We start from the raw sequence: 14954 nt of genomic DNA, 5'->3' as shown, positions 1-14954 counted from the left end.
CCCCCCCCCCCCAAATATCCAAGTCCTAATCCCTGGAGCCTGTGAATGTCACTTCATGTGGCAAAAGGGACTCTGCATATTCAATTAAGTAAAGGATCTTGAGGTGGGGTGATTATCCCGGATTATCCTGATGGGCCCTAAACGCGCTCACAAGCAACCCTAGCAGAGGAAGGCAGAGGGACATTGACAGAGAAGAGGCAACAGGAAAATAGGGCAGAGAGATTCGAAGATGCTGCAAGGCTGGCCTTGAAGATGGGGGAAGGGGCTCCAGCTGGCATCCACCGGAAGCTGGGAAAGGCAAGGGTCAGATCTTCCCCTACAGCCTCGAGCAGGGTCCAGGCCCAGTGAAAATGATTTCGGACTTCTGGCCTCCAGAATTGTGTGTTCTGTATGGACAGATGTGTGATTGCGGTGATTTGTCCCGCATAACCGACCACCCAGACCTGCACGTACACAGGCAGGCTAAGAATGTTGTTCATGGGACTCGTGCTGCATGAATGACCTCAGGAGCCTGGTTGTTGGAAATGTATTAGCTGGCCTCCAGGTCAGAGCTGGCCCTTCCGTTCTGGGCTCCAAGGGCTATGAATCTTGTTGCATATCCCCTCCTGCTGCAGGCCGGGCTGGCCCCCCGGGGTTGGAATCCAGAATCCAGGAGGGGAGGCAGACACACATAGCCCAGGCTTCTTGAAAACAGAGAAACACGAAAACATGGAAATGCAGCTTGCTCCAAACTGCACGTAGGTGAACAAATGTTTAATTTCAAACCCTGTCATTTGCCCTATAAATACGGCCTTTATGGGGATGGTCGGCTGGAAGGCTCAGCGAGGGGGAGGACGCTCTGCCCAGGCCTCTCACCTGGGACTCCAGCCCGGCTGTCTCCATGGGACTTGGCCCAGCTGATGAGGCTGGATGCTGTAAGTACCTGATTTGATGTAACTTTGCCTACTATTACCTTCATCTATGTGTAGATTCCTTTCTTCTCCTGTCTCTATTAGATTTCTATAATAATAATAAAGTTATCTTTCCTTTTCGAAACCCAGACATGGCTGTTTCATGAATCTTTTGCTCAGAACACTGTGAGAGAATAAATTTCTAGTGTTTCTAGGCCAAGCTTAGAGTCATTTGTTACAAGAGCCCTAGGACACTCATACGGTCATATTCCAATCTGGGGTTTATTGGACTTGGATCAGAGAATTAGAAAGGAATGGCATTTAGGGGCCAGGCCCCCACCTGCTGGCTCCGAGGGCAGGAGGAGAGATGGTAAGGGTGCCTGAGACATGTGTTTCTAGATGGGTAGCTGCCCAGGTCATCGGCAACAGCGTCCATAAGTCATTCCTCACGCCCTAGTCCTGCCACCTTCTGGAATGTGCAAGGTCTCTGCTAGGCAAGGGACTCAACCCAGGACACTATGTCTGTCCGGCGCTGAAGCAAGGATTACAATAAAAACTGAAGACCTTGTCTAGCTCTCCAGCCTCCCTGCCAGCCCCTCTCCCTCCCCCCACTACCCTCCAGACACAGGGGCCTTTCTCTGACCTTCCAACACAGCCTTGGGGCCTTTGCACCTGCTATTCTTCTGCTTGAAACACTCTTCCTCCCGAGTCTCCCATGGCTGGCTGCTTCTCACCATTCAGGTCTCAGTGCAAATGCCACCTCCTCGGAGGGGCCCTCCCTGGCTGCACTCAGGGCCAGCGGACTTCACATCACCTTTCGTGACCAGCCGCTGATGTTTTCCTCCCAAATCTTCTCACACTGTGTAACTATCTCATTACCATCTTTGTTCGCCTGTTCACTGTTAGTCCCCTGCAGCCCAGCCTGCAGGCCCCAGGAGGGCACGGACCTTGTCTGATCTGCCCAGGCTATTTCCCTAGCCCCATGCCTGGCATGCACTAGATGCTCAACACATTCTGAATGAATGAATGAATGAATAAGTGGGTGAGTGAATGTGAACAAGTGAATATGCAGCTTTGGAGGATGCTTGTTAAACGCCAGGTCCTAACATACCTGATCTTGGCTTTCCGAAAGGCCAGCTCCTCTTCATTACCAAAGTCCAGGGACACATCCTCAGTATCGTCCACCAGGGCCTGGGGGACACCAAACACGGGTGGCAGGCGGTGCGCATCCCCACCCCCACTCCCTCTGCTGGAGGGGCCCCTCCCCCGCGGCTGCAATCTGAGGCTTCCTGCTCATTTGGGGTGCGGCCCAGGCCCCAGCACGAGCCTCCTTCCTCCTGTCCCTCCCCTCCCCCTGCTCCAAACCGCCTCCCCACCACCACCCCGCCCGGAGCTCCCGCAGGCTCCTCCCGTCCTCTCCCCCCATATCCTGCCTCCGGCATCCCCGTGGCCCTACCTGCTTCATCCTCCCCAGAGAGCACCTGGAGCCCACAGCCCAGGCTCCGGCTCCGCCTCTCGCCGATGCGCCGGGACGCCGGGAGGGTGGGAAGCAGCGGGGTCCGGGCTGGCGCCCCGCGGTGCAGGTCTCGGGTGGGGGCGGGGCGCGCGGGGCCCAGAGCGCAGCCGCGGGCTGGGGAGGTGGGCTCGGCCGCCCGGGTGCGGGCGGGCGGGGCTTGGGAGGGTCCCGGGCCCCGGGCTCGCTGGGGGCCTCCGCGAGAGCTGCCGCCCAGAGTGGGGGGGATGGAGGGCGAAGCCGGAGCGGCGGCACAGAGGGGACGATTCGGGCTCAGAGGCGCACTCGGGGCCCGGGAACAGAGATCGGGGAAGAACGGGGTGGGGTGGGACAGTGAATGAGGTGGATGTCGCATAGTTGTCGGATGGCTGAGCGAACGAACGAATGAATGTCGGTGTTGGGCAGCCTCATTTAGGGTTGGGAGAAAGCCAGTGTTTCCCAAAAGTCTCTGATGCCAAGAATTCTCCCGGGCCCTTCTTAAGAGCAGATTCCCAGCCCCAGCCCTGGAGACTGGGAAGGCCTGGAGTGCAGGCCGTGGACTCTGCTTTTTAACAGGTGAATCTGCTGACCACAGTGAGATTTTCCCTCCTCCGCGTGCCAGACATGGTAGTGATTCTGGATGGTAAGGCCTCCCCGGGTATCTCCCAGGAAAGCAGGCTTGCCACCCGCAAGTCTTGTTTGGCCCAGGACAAGGTCACTCCGCTCTTTTCTGCCCTCTCCCACTCCTGACCCCCCTACCCAGGAGCAGAGGGCTGAGAGTCTAGATGCCAGGGCCCCTAGTCCTGCCTTTGCCCTCCTGTCAGGGGCAGGAGGGGTCTGTCTCCCATCCCCTGGTGACCTGGAAAAAGGCCGCAGGTCCACAAGCTCCTGACACCAACTCATTCACTGCTGGCCCCCTGAAGGGAGGAGGGGCCTGGGGTGTGCCCAGGGGTTGGACTAAGAAACAGAGCTGCCTGGAGCTGCTTAAGCTCTGATCCCTGGGTGAGCACCCCCTCCCTTCCCCCAGTCGACTCCGCAAAGAGCCTGGCAGGTGTGTGTGCGGGGAGGGTGCTTTCTCCTGGGGACATATGCCCATCTTGAAGGGTCAGCCGGTCTGGGCCTGCCTGCGAAGCATCGCTCTAAGAAGCTCCCAGGTGATGCTGATGCCACAGGCCTCTGAACCGCCCCTTGAACCATTAAGGATCTACACTAGCAAACCCCAGGTTTCTAGAAAGGCCTATTGTCTCTTCCAGCCCAAAGCTGGCTCCAGGCACAGGCGAGTGTCGCACTAAGAGGCTGGGGGACCCTAAGCTTCCCCTACCCCGCTAGTCCCCAGCTGCCTAGGATGCTCAGGAGAGGGCAGGTGGAGGTGAGAAGCCGTTGCAAAACATTTAGGGGCTTTTCCTCTAACCCGGAGAATCACCAGCTGTTGCTAGCTGTTAAGTTGGGGCTCAGAGAGTCCCTAGGGGGTGAGAAGGTAGGAAAACCCCCTTGGAAACCCCATTTGGGGACAAACTGTCATTCTTGGCCATCAGGTTGGGGGTGTCTCGAGAATTAGCCATGGCCCTACCATGCGGAAGTCACCCCACAGACACAAGGTCATGCCACTCTCCTCCTTCCTAACCACATCGGGGCATGGGCTGAGGATGCAGATGCCAGGGCCAGACCTGGGGCCTAGGCATTCCCTCCCCAGGAGACAGCGCTCTCCCTGGACACACACCCCGTTCGCCCTCTGCAGAGTCAGCCAGTAGAATTTGGGGGATGGGCAGAGAAATGGCTTTGAAATCAGCTGCTGGTTAAAAGGCAGATCCCAGGGCCCCGCTCCAGGCCTAATGAAGCTCCAAGGCCAGGGCCCGGGAATCTGCATTGAACATGGGCTCTGGGGAATTCCCGAGAGCAGAGACTTTGGGGAAACACTGACTGTCACCTCACACTGCTACCACTGAATATGGCCGCTGGGATCCTGACACTAGTCACCTCCTGCTGGTCCTGGCTCAGGAGGAGATTGGGGAGCAGAGTTTCAAAGAGCAGGCCCATCTCTGATCCCTGGTCCTGGGGCCAGAACGAACCTCAGGGAAAGGGGGCTCCCAGCTCAGGCAGCCACCAGCCTCTGGATGGCCCTTGGAGGTCAACATGCAGAGTTGGGCAGGCCTGGCTGGGAACATGCTCCACCCCTTCCTGTCTGGGTGGCCTCTCTGGCCTCAGTCTCCACATCTGTACAACGGGGCCACACCTCCCCTCACCCCCATCATCAGGGATGATGCAAGACCTGGAGAAAACACATAGGAAACGCCCTCCCCAGAGCTGGAGGCTCGGGAGACAGCAGCTCTGGTGACAGGGACTTCGGTCATCGGCAGAGGGGCCTGGGGTCTGAGGAAACCCCGTGGGCCGGGCAGCGCACAGAACTCGAGCCCCGTATCAGAGTCACTCCTTCCCCCAAGAAGCGTCTGTCTTAATGGGGGAACAGGAACTTCGTATCCAGCTTGGCCATTTCCCAAACACCTCCTCTGGGCCCGACTCTGTGTTCCTGGGACAAGTGACAGGTGGGACAGAGGACCCAGCATGGCCCTTTCCCTGACATGGGACCCCAGGAGCTCTGGTGCAGAAAGCAGGGGCTTGGGTGTGAATGGACATGGATGAAGGCTGGAGCTGGGAGCACAACCAGGGAGGTGGGGACACGGTGGGGGCCGGCCTGGCTCGACTTTGGCCATCCTTATCCTGCGGGAGAATGACCGCTGAGACAGGGGGTGGGCGGGCTTCAGATCTGGGGCTGGAAGAGGCCCTGAGCAGCACTGTCCGCCCCCCCCCCCCCCCCCCCGCATTGTCAGGGCAAAAGCTGAGGTCTCCGGGCCTGTCTGCCCCAGGCCTGCAGCGGATCCTCACCCTCAGCCCTGCATTGCCGTGAGCGGCACTCCCTAAGATCTGCCCTGACAATTGCCCTGTCATTCCTCCACAAGCAGGGCTGAGGATCTCACAAGCAAAAATAAGGGAGCCCAGTGAAATGGAACTTGAGGGAAACAACAAATCATTTCTTAGAGTAAGTATATCCCATGCACTATTTGGGACATACTTATGCTAAAAATTGATCAGTTGCTAACCTCAAATTCAAATTTACCCGGGGTCCTGTATTTCATCTGGCAACCCTATGCCTCCAGGCCAGGGTGCACCCAGGCTCAGGGGCCCAAAGCTCCCACCCTGGCGCCTGGGCCCCTGTCCCTGTGCCTCTCACCTTCCTGCCTCCCACAGATGCAACGCCCACTTCACAGGGCTCCTCCCACCTGACCTGGCCTGTGTCCTCCATGCTGACAGCCAGGGCAGTGTGCCCAGGAAGGCAGAGCACAGGGCAGAGGGAGGAAGGTGGGTCCCTCCTGTGGGCTGTCCCGGGGACAGCCCCCCCCCCATCCCCCTTGTTGGGGGCAGGTGGTGCCCGGGGTGAGCCCTGGATTTCTACCCAGACAGAGTCAGCTGCATCTGGACCTCCATGACATGGGGAGAGATTCGCTGCCCTGCACACTCCCGGGGTCCTTCACTCACTCACTCGCCCACTCATCTACTCAGTGCTGAGTCTAGACCCAGGGTCCTACCCTCACCCCGGGTAGGTACACAGGGCACTGCCAGGTGCCAGGTGGGCAGATCTTAGGGGCGGCAGGATCTTAGGGAGTGCCGCCTGCAGGAGTAATGGGTTGATCTGTGTCTAGTGCCTGGCATGGAGATCTATGTGCTGCACATTCTCTCCTTGCTGAGGGTTTCTTCTCTGAAGTCCTGGAAAGCTTCCATCTACGCCCGAAGCTTGCTTCCTACTCTGATCGGCCCTTGTCTGGTAGGGGAAGCCTTTGCTTAGGCCAGCCGGGTGCTCCCCCGAGAGGGGACATTCCAGACCATGGGGCAAAAGGGACAGCCAAGCTTTGGTGTGACTCACTGGCCTCCCAAGGAAACCGCCACCTGGCCAGGCCATGGAGGAGTCGGCACACAGGCCACGAGAGCCTCTTGTCACTCAAGGGCTGGGACAAGGGCAGAGATGGCAGGTCCGCAACAAGGCTAGGCCTTCTCGTCCAGAAGGTGGGCGAGTGGGCAGTGGCTCTTATCCATCTTACAGCTCTAGCTTCCTCTTGGAGCAGCAGGAACTTGCAAGTCCCTCCCCCAGGTCCAGTGCTGGAGACATCATAATGCTGGTCTCTGCCCCCCCAGCAGCTGTAGGCCCAGTTGCGTTGCCCCCCACTAGAAAAGATGGTTTCCACCCCTATGCCCCCATCAGGCCCTGTGTGGAGGGGACCTGCAGACCTTCTCTACCTCACCTTCTGTCACTCGTCATGTTCTGATAACACTGGCCAGACTCTAAGATTTCCAGAAACTCCCAATCCTCTCCCTACCTCAGGAACTTTGCACCTGCTGTTTTCTCTGCCAGGACTTTTTAGGATTGAAAATATGAGGTCTCTCTCCTAGAGGCCTTCCCTAACTCCTGGCTCACGTCTCACCTAAGCACTCAGTCCCTCTCTAGGGTCTGGGCCCTAGACATGTCTTGTTCTCTTCCTAGCACTTTCCATGGTTTTGAGTTGTCTTATTTATTAGTTAAGCAATCTTTCTCCTCCCCACCCCCTACTAGTCTTATCTCCATAAAAGCAGGTTCCCCTTCTGTCCACCTAGCCAGGGCACACTGTGGCTATTTGAGAAGTTTCTGGTTTAAAGTAAGTGAGTGAAGAGTGCACAACTCTGGGAACTGTGCCGGGCTGCAAATCTCTGCCCATTGTGTGGATGAGAGCTTTGGAATCAAGGTGAACAGTGACCTGGATCCCCACCTGGAACGGTGGGTCTGGATTCAGGTTTTCACACACACACACACACACACACACACACACACACACACACACGTGGCCCAGGTCCCATCTGGGAAGCACTGGCCCCACTAGCCCAGGTCTGGCCTGGCCGTGCAGAGGACAAGCCCAGATGCCTGACCGTGGGCCATGGCCAATCTGTGCGCCAGCAGTCAGGGAGCTGCTACTTACGGGAAATGCTCTATTGAGGAGAAAGGGTGGTGTGTTGTTTGGCTCAGCGCACTGGCCCGGGTCCAGACGGGTCAGGAAGCCTGTGCCTCAATGTCAGTCCGCACCCAGTTCCTCCCAGGAGAAGCATTTGCCCGTGGAGACCGAGATCTCCCTAAGAAAAGGCCAAGGGGTACCCGTCTGTTCCCTCCTCCTCCTTTCTAAAAAGAAAAAAAAAGGAAAAGGAAAGGAAAAAGCAGTTTGGAAAGTATTTTAATGCCTCCCAAGTGGCAGCCAAGTGCATTGGTTAAGAACACAGACTTGGCAGTCAGCTCTCCTGGATGTGGAGCCCAGGGCCACGGCTGATCGGCCGGGGGATCTTTAACAAGTCACTTAGACTCTTGGCCTCACTTGTCCTCTGTATCAATGAGGTAGGGTCATCGTGGCACCCACTTCCGAGCGCAGGTGGGGCAGAGTCAAAGACTTACTATTTTGCCACGTGGTCAGAACATAGCTGGTGCACAGTGTTTGCTAAGTAAGCTATGTCCCTCCACCTCATGACCACCCCAGGAGGGAAGCAAGGTGCATGAGGTGGTACCCATTTTATGCACATAGAGACTGAGGCTCGGTGAGGGTTTTTGAAGCAGGTGTGCGCAGCTCACACGCAGTAGAAACTCAAGTGTCCTGCGCCCCGCTCACAGCTCTTCTCCCCGCATGAGGCTGGGGGTGAGGGGGTGGGGGTGCAGTCCCTGCCAAGCTCTCGACCTGGGGTTGCCAAGCGGGGCCAGATCTGGTCCCCAGACCTGTTTGAGTTGGGTCTGAGTAGATTCAAAGGACAAGCAAGAATGGAGTCAGTTGCCAATATTTAAAAATCAGATGTCACAATTTGTTTCTTTGGAAATGCACATTTCTGGGTTTATTTGGTTTTTCTTTTTAAAGATTTTATTTTTAAGTAATCTTCACACCCAACGTGGGACCCACACTCACAACCCCGAGATCAAGAGTTGCATGCTCTCCTGACTGAGCCAGCAGGGCGCCCCTCTGGTTTCTCTTGAGGAACTGGAAACTGAGGCAACACGGAGCCTGTGTCCCCCATGGCAGAAGCTGAGCAGGGACTGACCCCCTGTAGATGGAGTTCACCCTACCCAGCCACGCATTTGCTCATTTATGTTCTCTGTCTGCCCATGACGATTTCTCCTTAAAATCCCACTGTTTTAGGCGGCACTGCCCGGAAGCAGACCCGACCCTGTGACAAGGGCCCACGAGAACACCAGATATCAGGCAGTGTCCCCAGGAAGGGAGGCTCTGCAGGCATGTATTACTAGGCGAAATCCCATGGAACGTGTATTAGCTTCCTGGGGCTGCCCTAATAAGATACCACACCTTGAGTACCTTAGACAACTTAGGCAATTTTTTTTTTCCTCACAGTCTTGGAGGCCAGAGGTCCAAGATCACGGTGTTGGCAGGTCTGTGCCCGCTCCAAAGGCACTTAGGGAAGGATCTGTCCCGGGCCCCTCCCCCAGCTTCCGACAGTTTTTTTGGCAACGTAGCTCCAACCTTCACATGGCATTTCCAAGTGCGTGTCTGCGTCCAAATTTCCCCCTTTTATAAGGACTCTAGTCATGTTGGATTGAAGGCCCACCCTATTCCAATAGGACCTCATCATAACTGATTACACCGGCCACGACCTTATTTCCAAGTAAAATCACATTCTGAAGCACTGGGGGTTAGGACTTCAACATATGAACTTGGGGCAGCGGGAGGGGACACAATTCAGCCCGTAACAGAGGGTAACTGTGGTTCACCCAGAAAGTCCACCCTGATGAGGGAGCAGGAGTATTTCTACTCCCCCGCCCATCAGCCACTGCTTAAGGGCTGCCGAGAGCTGGGACAGGAACTGCCAGGGGCTTGTGGCTCTGGGCACACACCAGCAAAGTGGGTTCCTTACCCCACATTGGCCACCCACTAGCTGGGCTCGGAATGACCCTAAATGAGTCATTGGCAGCTGAGTGCCTTCCTTTTCCTACACACTAGTCACATTCGCAGGCACTGGCACTGCCAAGGACAGAAGTGGATCGTACTCACCCACCCCTGTCCGTGTGCCCCCCGGCGTGCCCGTCACTCAAGGACAGTCGGCAGGTGGTGGTGTGCAGAGCCCTCACACCTGTCAGCCTCATCGTGAGAAACACGACCCCCGGCTCTAAAAGCTCTCCTTTGCAGGTACTCAGGGCATCCAAACCCAGATGGTGAAAATAAGCAACTCTGTGCAGGAGGGGCATCAGAAATGAGGCTAAGTGGGGGGAACTGAGTGTTCTAGTGTTGGTGAATCTGACTCAGCACCACACCTGGGGTCAGGGAGGAATGGTGGCTCGAGGGTGCCAAAGTCCGCGTCCCCACCCCAGCCACCTTGGCAAGTAAGTGCTGTGTGCAGTATGCACAGGTCCCCGGCAGTCTTGTTGTGGGCACCTGCTAAGGAGCACAACTCAAAGAGGGAAGAATGAATCCACGAGGTGAGTTCACGTCCCTGAGGATCCATCTCCTTGACTCTAAGATGGGAACGATGACCATCCTTCCTCATGTAAAGTGCTTCGCACAATGCCTGGCATGTGGCAAACCCTTGATAAATGAGTATCCGAAGTTACTGGCTACTTGTGCCACACTTGGGGGTCTTGGCAATCACTGGGGAGGAGAACTGTGGACGGGGCTGGACCACAGGCAGGTCTGGGCACAGTGAGATTTGAGGCATTAACTGAACCATGGCCGCACTTGGATTCCATCCGGAGAAACCACGCTTCTTTGGGCTCAGGATTCAATGCAACTTTCCTCGCAGTCAGCTGCGTATGCCAAGTGACTGCCAGTTACCGAGAACAATCAGCCACAGCTTCTGCCTCCCAGAGCCCGGAACAAGATGACCGGCCCACCCTAGGGCTGGCTGCACATTGCCAAGCTACCCTGAAAACTCAGTCTTCACTTCTCAGCCCCCCTTGCTCTTCACACCTCCAGGACACGACATTCGTAATTCATAATTTTAGCTCAATTCACTTTGGGGAAAACTCAGCCAGTAGCAGAGACCTTGAGAAAGGCCTCCCCCTGAACTTGACTGGTCCAGGCATGGCCACTTCTGCCTGAGGGGCTGTTTGCCCCCAGCACCGTGGGGAGGCCCTCACACAGCTGCACCCAGGGGACTTCTCTCAGGATCTCCAGAATCACCAAATGCCCTTCTGCAGTGACGAGGTCCAGTTTGTGGGACTCATTTTTCCAGATGGGAAGCTGAGGCCCGGAGAAGGGAGGGGCCCGAGGCCACACGGGCCGCTGGGGGAGACGGAGCCAGGCGCTCCCCAGCTCAGTCTCTCCCCTGCGCCCTTACGCCGCCACTCCCTGAAATCCATCTCCATGTCCGGATCAGTCTGTTGACAAACAGTAACCAGATCCCGTTGGACTCTGCTTCACGCTCTCCAAAGGCTTCCCCTTATCCGCACAATCTTATCTCGGCTCTTGACCTTGCACGATGGGCCCTGGAAACTACCCCCTCGGGCTCTCCAGGCTCTGGGTGCATCCCCACCCTCCCGGCCTGCAGCCGCCCTGCACCCTTGCTGTTCTGGGAGTGCACCTAGCTTGCTCCTGCCTCGGGGGAGTGTGCCCCTGCTGTCTCCTTTCCCTGGTGTGCCCTCCACGTGCTCTGGCACACTTGCCTCACGGCCCTTCCGTGTAATCTTGCAGGCCGAGGCTCACATGGCCCTTCTGCAGTAGCCAGTCTGGGTCCCGCCAGGACCTCTCCGGTCTCATGGCTCCCACGCCTGCAAGCGCCTTCCATTCTGGGCCGGGGAGCTCCCTCTGTCCTCCAGAAGCTGCTAGGCCCAGAAGGGACGGGGGAGAGTCTTCACCAATGACTTTCAGGAGTTGGTGTCTCAGTGCCCCATGCCATCACCCCCCAGGTGGGGGGGTACCTCTGAGGTTGCTGGAGGCCCCCCACAGGACTGAGCCCTAGTTGCGCACAGGGATGATCGGCTCCAGAGTACTCCCCCAAACGGGCCCCTTCTGTTTCCTTACCTCACCTCCCTGTGCCCCAGCAGCACTTCCTGTGATCTCTAGAGTTGGCCTCAGGATGATTTACACCAGAACACATCCCCGGAGGCCCTCCCTACCCCCCCATACGTGTAGGAAGTTGAACTGTCACCCCAGAAAAGAGGCATCCACATCCTAACCCCTGAACCAAAGAATGTGACCTTATTTGGAAAATAACATTTTGTGGATGTAATCAAGGGACAAAAGACGAGACCCCCCTGGATGACATGGGTGGGCCCTACATCCAGGCCCTGGGGTCCTTATACGAAAAGAGGATGCAGGGAGAAGGGAGAAGAGCCGGTGAAGACACGGAGAGACACGGAAGAGAAGGCCACAGGGAGACGGAGGCAGAGGTCGGTGCATCTACCAGCCAAGGAGTGCCACGGATCCGTGGCAGCCCCCGGAAGTGGGGAGCGTGGTGTGGGACGGACTCCCCCCCAGAGCTGCTACAGGGAACCAGCCAACAGCTTGATTTCAGACTCCAGCCTCTAGACTTGCAGAGAATAAATTCATGTCATTTTAAGCCCCCCAGCTTGTGGCAATTGGTTAGGACAGGCCGAGGGAGTAAATACAGCTTCTGAGCAACTGCAGCCCATGTATGGTGACTCCCTGGACCCATCGCTCTGTTGAGCACCTTCATCTGCAAGTATCCAGTTGACTTCTTTGTTTCTGGTCTGGTCCCCCGCTAGAATGGATGTAGGTCCTGACTGCTCTCTTCCCCACCCCGCACCTCCGGCCCCAGGATGGCACCTGACTCGTGGCAGGCCCTCTATATACAGCAGGTGAATGAATGAATACATGACCCATGAACCCCTGTCCAGAGCCTCTTCTCCACCCCGCCTTGCCTCCTATCTGATCGAGATGGAGGGAAAAAAAAAAAAAGCTCTCCCCCACTGAACTCAGCACAGACCTCGAACCTCTCAACCCTGGCTGTGCATTAGAAACCTCTGGAGACTTATTCACAAGACCCGAGCCCCGCCCCGCCCCGCCCTGGAGACTCTGAAGCAACGTCCGATGTGGGACTCAGGCTGGGGCATTTTTCTGAAAGTTCCTCCAGAGGATGCCAACGTGTGGCCAGGGCTGGGAAACCCTGGTTTGGGGGGAGGGCGAGGGGGCAAGACGGGGTCAGAGTTTTAGAGTGACCAGCCATCCCCGTTTGCCCAGGCTGAGGGGGCGGTCCCGGGATGCAGGACTTGCAACTGCTAAACCCAGGACCACCCCAGCAACCCAGGATGAGTCAGACCCCTAAGCCTGCCCCAAGCCACCACCCCAAGCCACGCTCCCGCCTTGGCTACTCTTAGAGGAAGGGATCCCTGCTGCCTACAGGAGAGGCCCTGGGGGGCCTGCTCCAAACACTTGCTCATAAATTGAGGGGCAAGGCCGCGAGTTGGGGGCCCCGGGTCCAGGCAGCCGGTGCTGATGAAAGATGGGCAGACTCTGCCCCCTAGGGCAGACATGATTCTAACAGAAGGATTTTCCCATGTGGTTTGTGGGCACTGCAGACTCATCATGAGAGTCTTTCAGGGTCAGGCTGGGACTGTTTTCTGCTTGGGAGCCCCTCCCGGGCCCGGCAAAGAGTAGGTGCTCAGTACACAGAGGCTGAGAGACTGGGCGTGTACCAAACTCTGACAACCATGTCAGCTGGGAGCACCCAGGCCTTTCCCCACTTCCTCCTGCTGTACACACCCAGCACTTGTTCTAAACGGCTACAAAGTCGATGCTTGACACATGCATGTTGACTGACAGAAGGAAAATACCACTTTTCCAGAGGTGCTCCTTCCTCACTCCAGCCTTCTGCCCATTACCCTGCGAGGCTTTGCGGGGGGCTTCTCCTCACACCACTCGATTTGTGTGTTCGCCCAGCCACACAAGTAAAATTACTCTCTGTTCTTCTGTTAGATGTGGCAAAATCTACCAGTGAACCCCAAGATCTTCTTACACTGAAAGAGAATTTTTACCTGGTTCATGCTAACGACGAAAGACTGCCTTTCTTGGCCTCCCCTGCAGTCAGTGTGGTCATGTGACCGTGCTAGTAGGAGTCAAGCGTGCCACTTCTGGGTTCTGTCTTTCCCTCTGGTGGAATAGTCATGATGACAGGACCTGGAGCAGCCACTTTGGATCATGAGGTAGAAGCCATGAGCAAAGATGAGAAAGCCAGACAAGAGAGGGAGCCCGGTTTCTGTCCCACGGAGCCACATTGCTTATTCTGAATGGCTGACATGTATACTATTTTTTTTTAAGATTTTATTTATTTATTTGAAAAAGAGAGACACAGCGAGAGAGGGAACACAAGCAGGGGGAGGGGGAGTGGGAGAGGGAGAAGTAGACTCCCCGCAGAGCAGGGAGCCGAACGCAGGGCTCCATCCCAGGACCCTGGGATCATGACCTGAGCCGAAGGCAGACGCTTAACCACTGAGCCACCCAGGTGCCCCTGGCATGTATACTATTACATGAGAGAGAAATACACTTCTACCAATCTGTTATGGCAGCCATAATTCTGTCTTCTCTCATGTACCGCGTCATACATAAATGGCCAGATGGATATTCAACCACTGTGGGGGTTATGTTTAGGATGGTTTGACTCAAAATGCTCTGTGACCCGAGTCAGACATACAAGCAGTCATCCAGGCTCCAGGGGAGCAGAAACTGGGCACGATCAGAGATTCTGGGGACTGCCACGTGGGGAGAGGGACGTTCAGGATTAAGACGCTAACCATAGAAAACAGCAGTTTCTATATGAGTCCTGGTCTAAGAGCCACAAGGGCCAACTCTCCAAAACACAAGGGCTACTTTTTAGCTCTACCACTTCTCCCAGGGCCCAGAGAGGTGAGGCAAGTTGGCCAAGGTCCCACGGGCAGAGTGGACTTGAGTCCAGGCGTGCGGGACCTGAAGCCTGTACTTGCCTCAAAATCCAGGTTCTCGGGAGTGGGGTCCCACAGGCCTATCTCCAGACCCCAGCATTGGTCCTCGTTTCTGTCTTCCTTGTCCCCTGGGGGAGCCCCCGGGTTACTGGGGCTGGGGGCAGGAAAGGTCTACAGCAGGGGTGGAGCCCAGAAGCCTGGCTCTTCTGCCTCGAAAGGGCAGCTGGGGCTCTCGGCAGGCTGAGGGGACAGTCACTCGGGCCCAGCGTGAAGTCAGCATCAGCCCTCACTGGATGCATGCAGGGCTTGGCACGTTCAAGCTGGAAATGTTACCCTTAGCTTCCCCCTCGCCCGGGTTTCTCAACCACGACCCTGTAGACACACTGGGCTGGATCACTATGTCATGGAAGTCTGCCCTGGGCGCCGTAGGGCGCTTCCCAGCTCCCCTGGCCTCCACCCACTAGGTTCCAGAAGTGGCGAGACCACCCCGCCACCCAGTTGTGAAAACTGACAATGTCTGCAGACATTGCCCAGTGTCCCCTGAGGGGCACAACATTCGGGCTGAAGACACTGCCCTCATCAGTTCCTGGGTGTCCTTTCCGGATAGGGACACTGTGGCCTGCAGGTCAGGGCTTACTCAGGATTCCGCGGCTCCCCAGGGCTCTCA

The 14954-nt window shown here is 56.6% G+C and overlaps 1 protein-coding gene across 4 annotated transcripts in view; it reads right to left on the bottom strand.

The window, feature by feature from the left end:
- Positions 1-5101, bottom strand: part of TVP23A (trans-golgi network vesicle protein 23 homolog A) — a 40428-nt gene extending 35327 nt beyond the window's left edge. Inside the window, exons 1-2 of one of the 4 annotated variants that reach the window (XM_073899520.1) lie at positions 2347-5101; positions 2002-2081 (exon numbers count right to left, since the gene is read on the bottom strand). In XM_073899520.1, the coding sequence (XP_073755621.1) occupies positions 2002-2059 (58 nt within the window). In that variant the 5' untranslated portion in view covers positions 2060-2081; positions 2347-5101. Of the gene's footprint in view, positions 1-2001; positions 2217-2346 lie in introns of those variants that run through there. The other 3 variants (XM_025855634.2, XM_025855632.2, XM_073899521.1) reach the window with 3 other exon arrangements.
- Between the last annotated feature and the right edge of the window lie 9853 nt (positions 5102-14954).

The sequence above is a fragment of the Callorhinus ursinus genome, unplaced genomic scaffold, assembly GCF_003265705.2.
Source record: "Callorhinus ursinus isolate GAN/ISIS: 27379988/994484 unplaced genomic scaffold, GSC_fseal_2.0 scaffold13, whole genome shotgun sequence".
NCBI classification, from domain to species: Eukaryota; Metazoa; Chordata; class Mammalia; order Carnivora; family Otariidae; genus Callorhinus; species Callorhinus ursinus.
The sequence above is the reverse complement of the archived record's forward strand: the minus strand, read 5'-3'. Positions and strand labels throughout refer to the sequence as shown.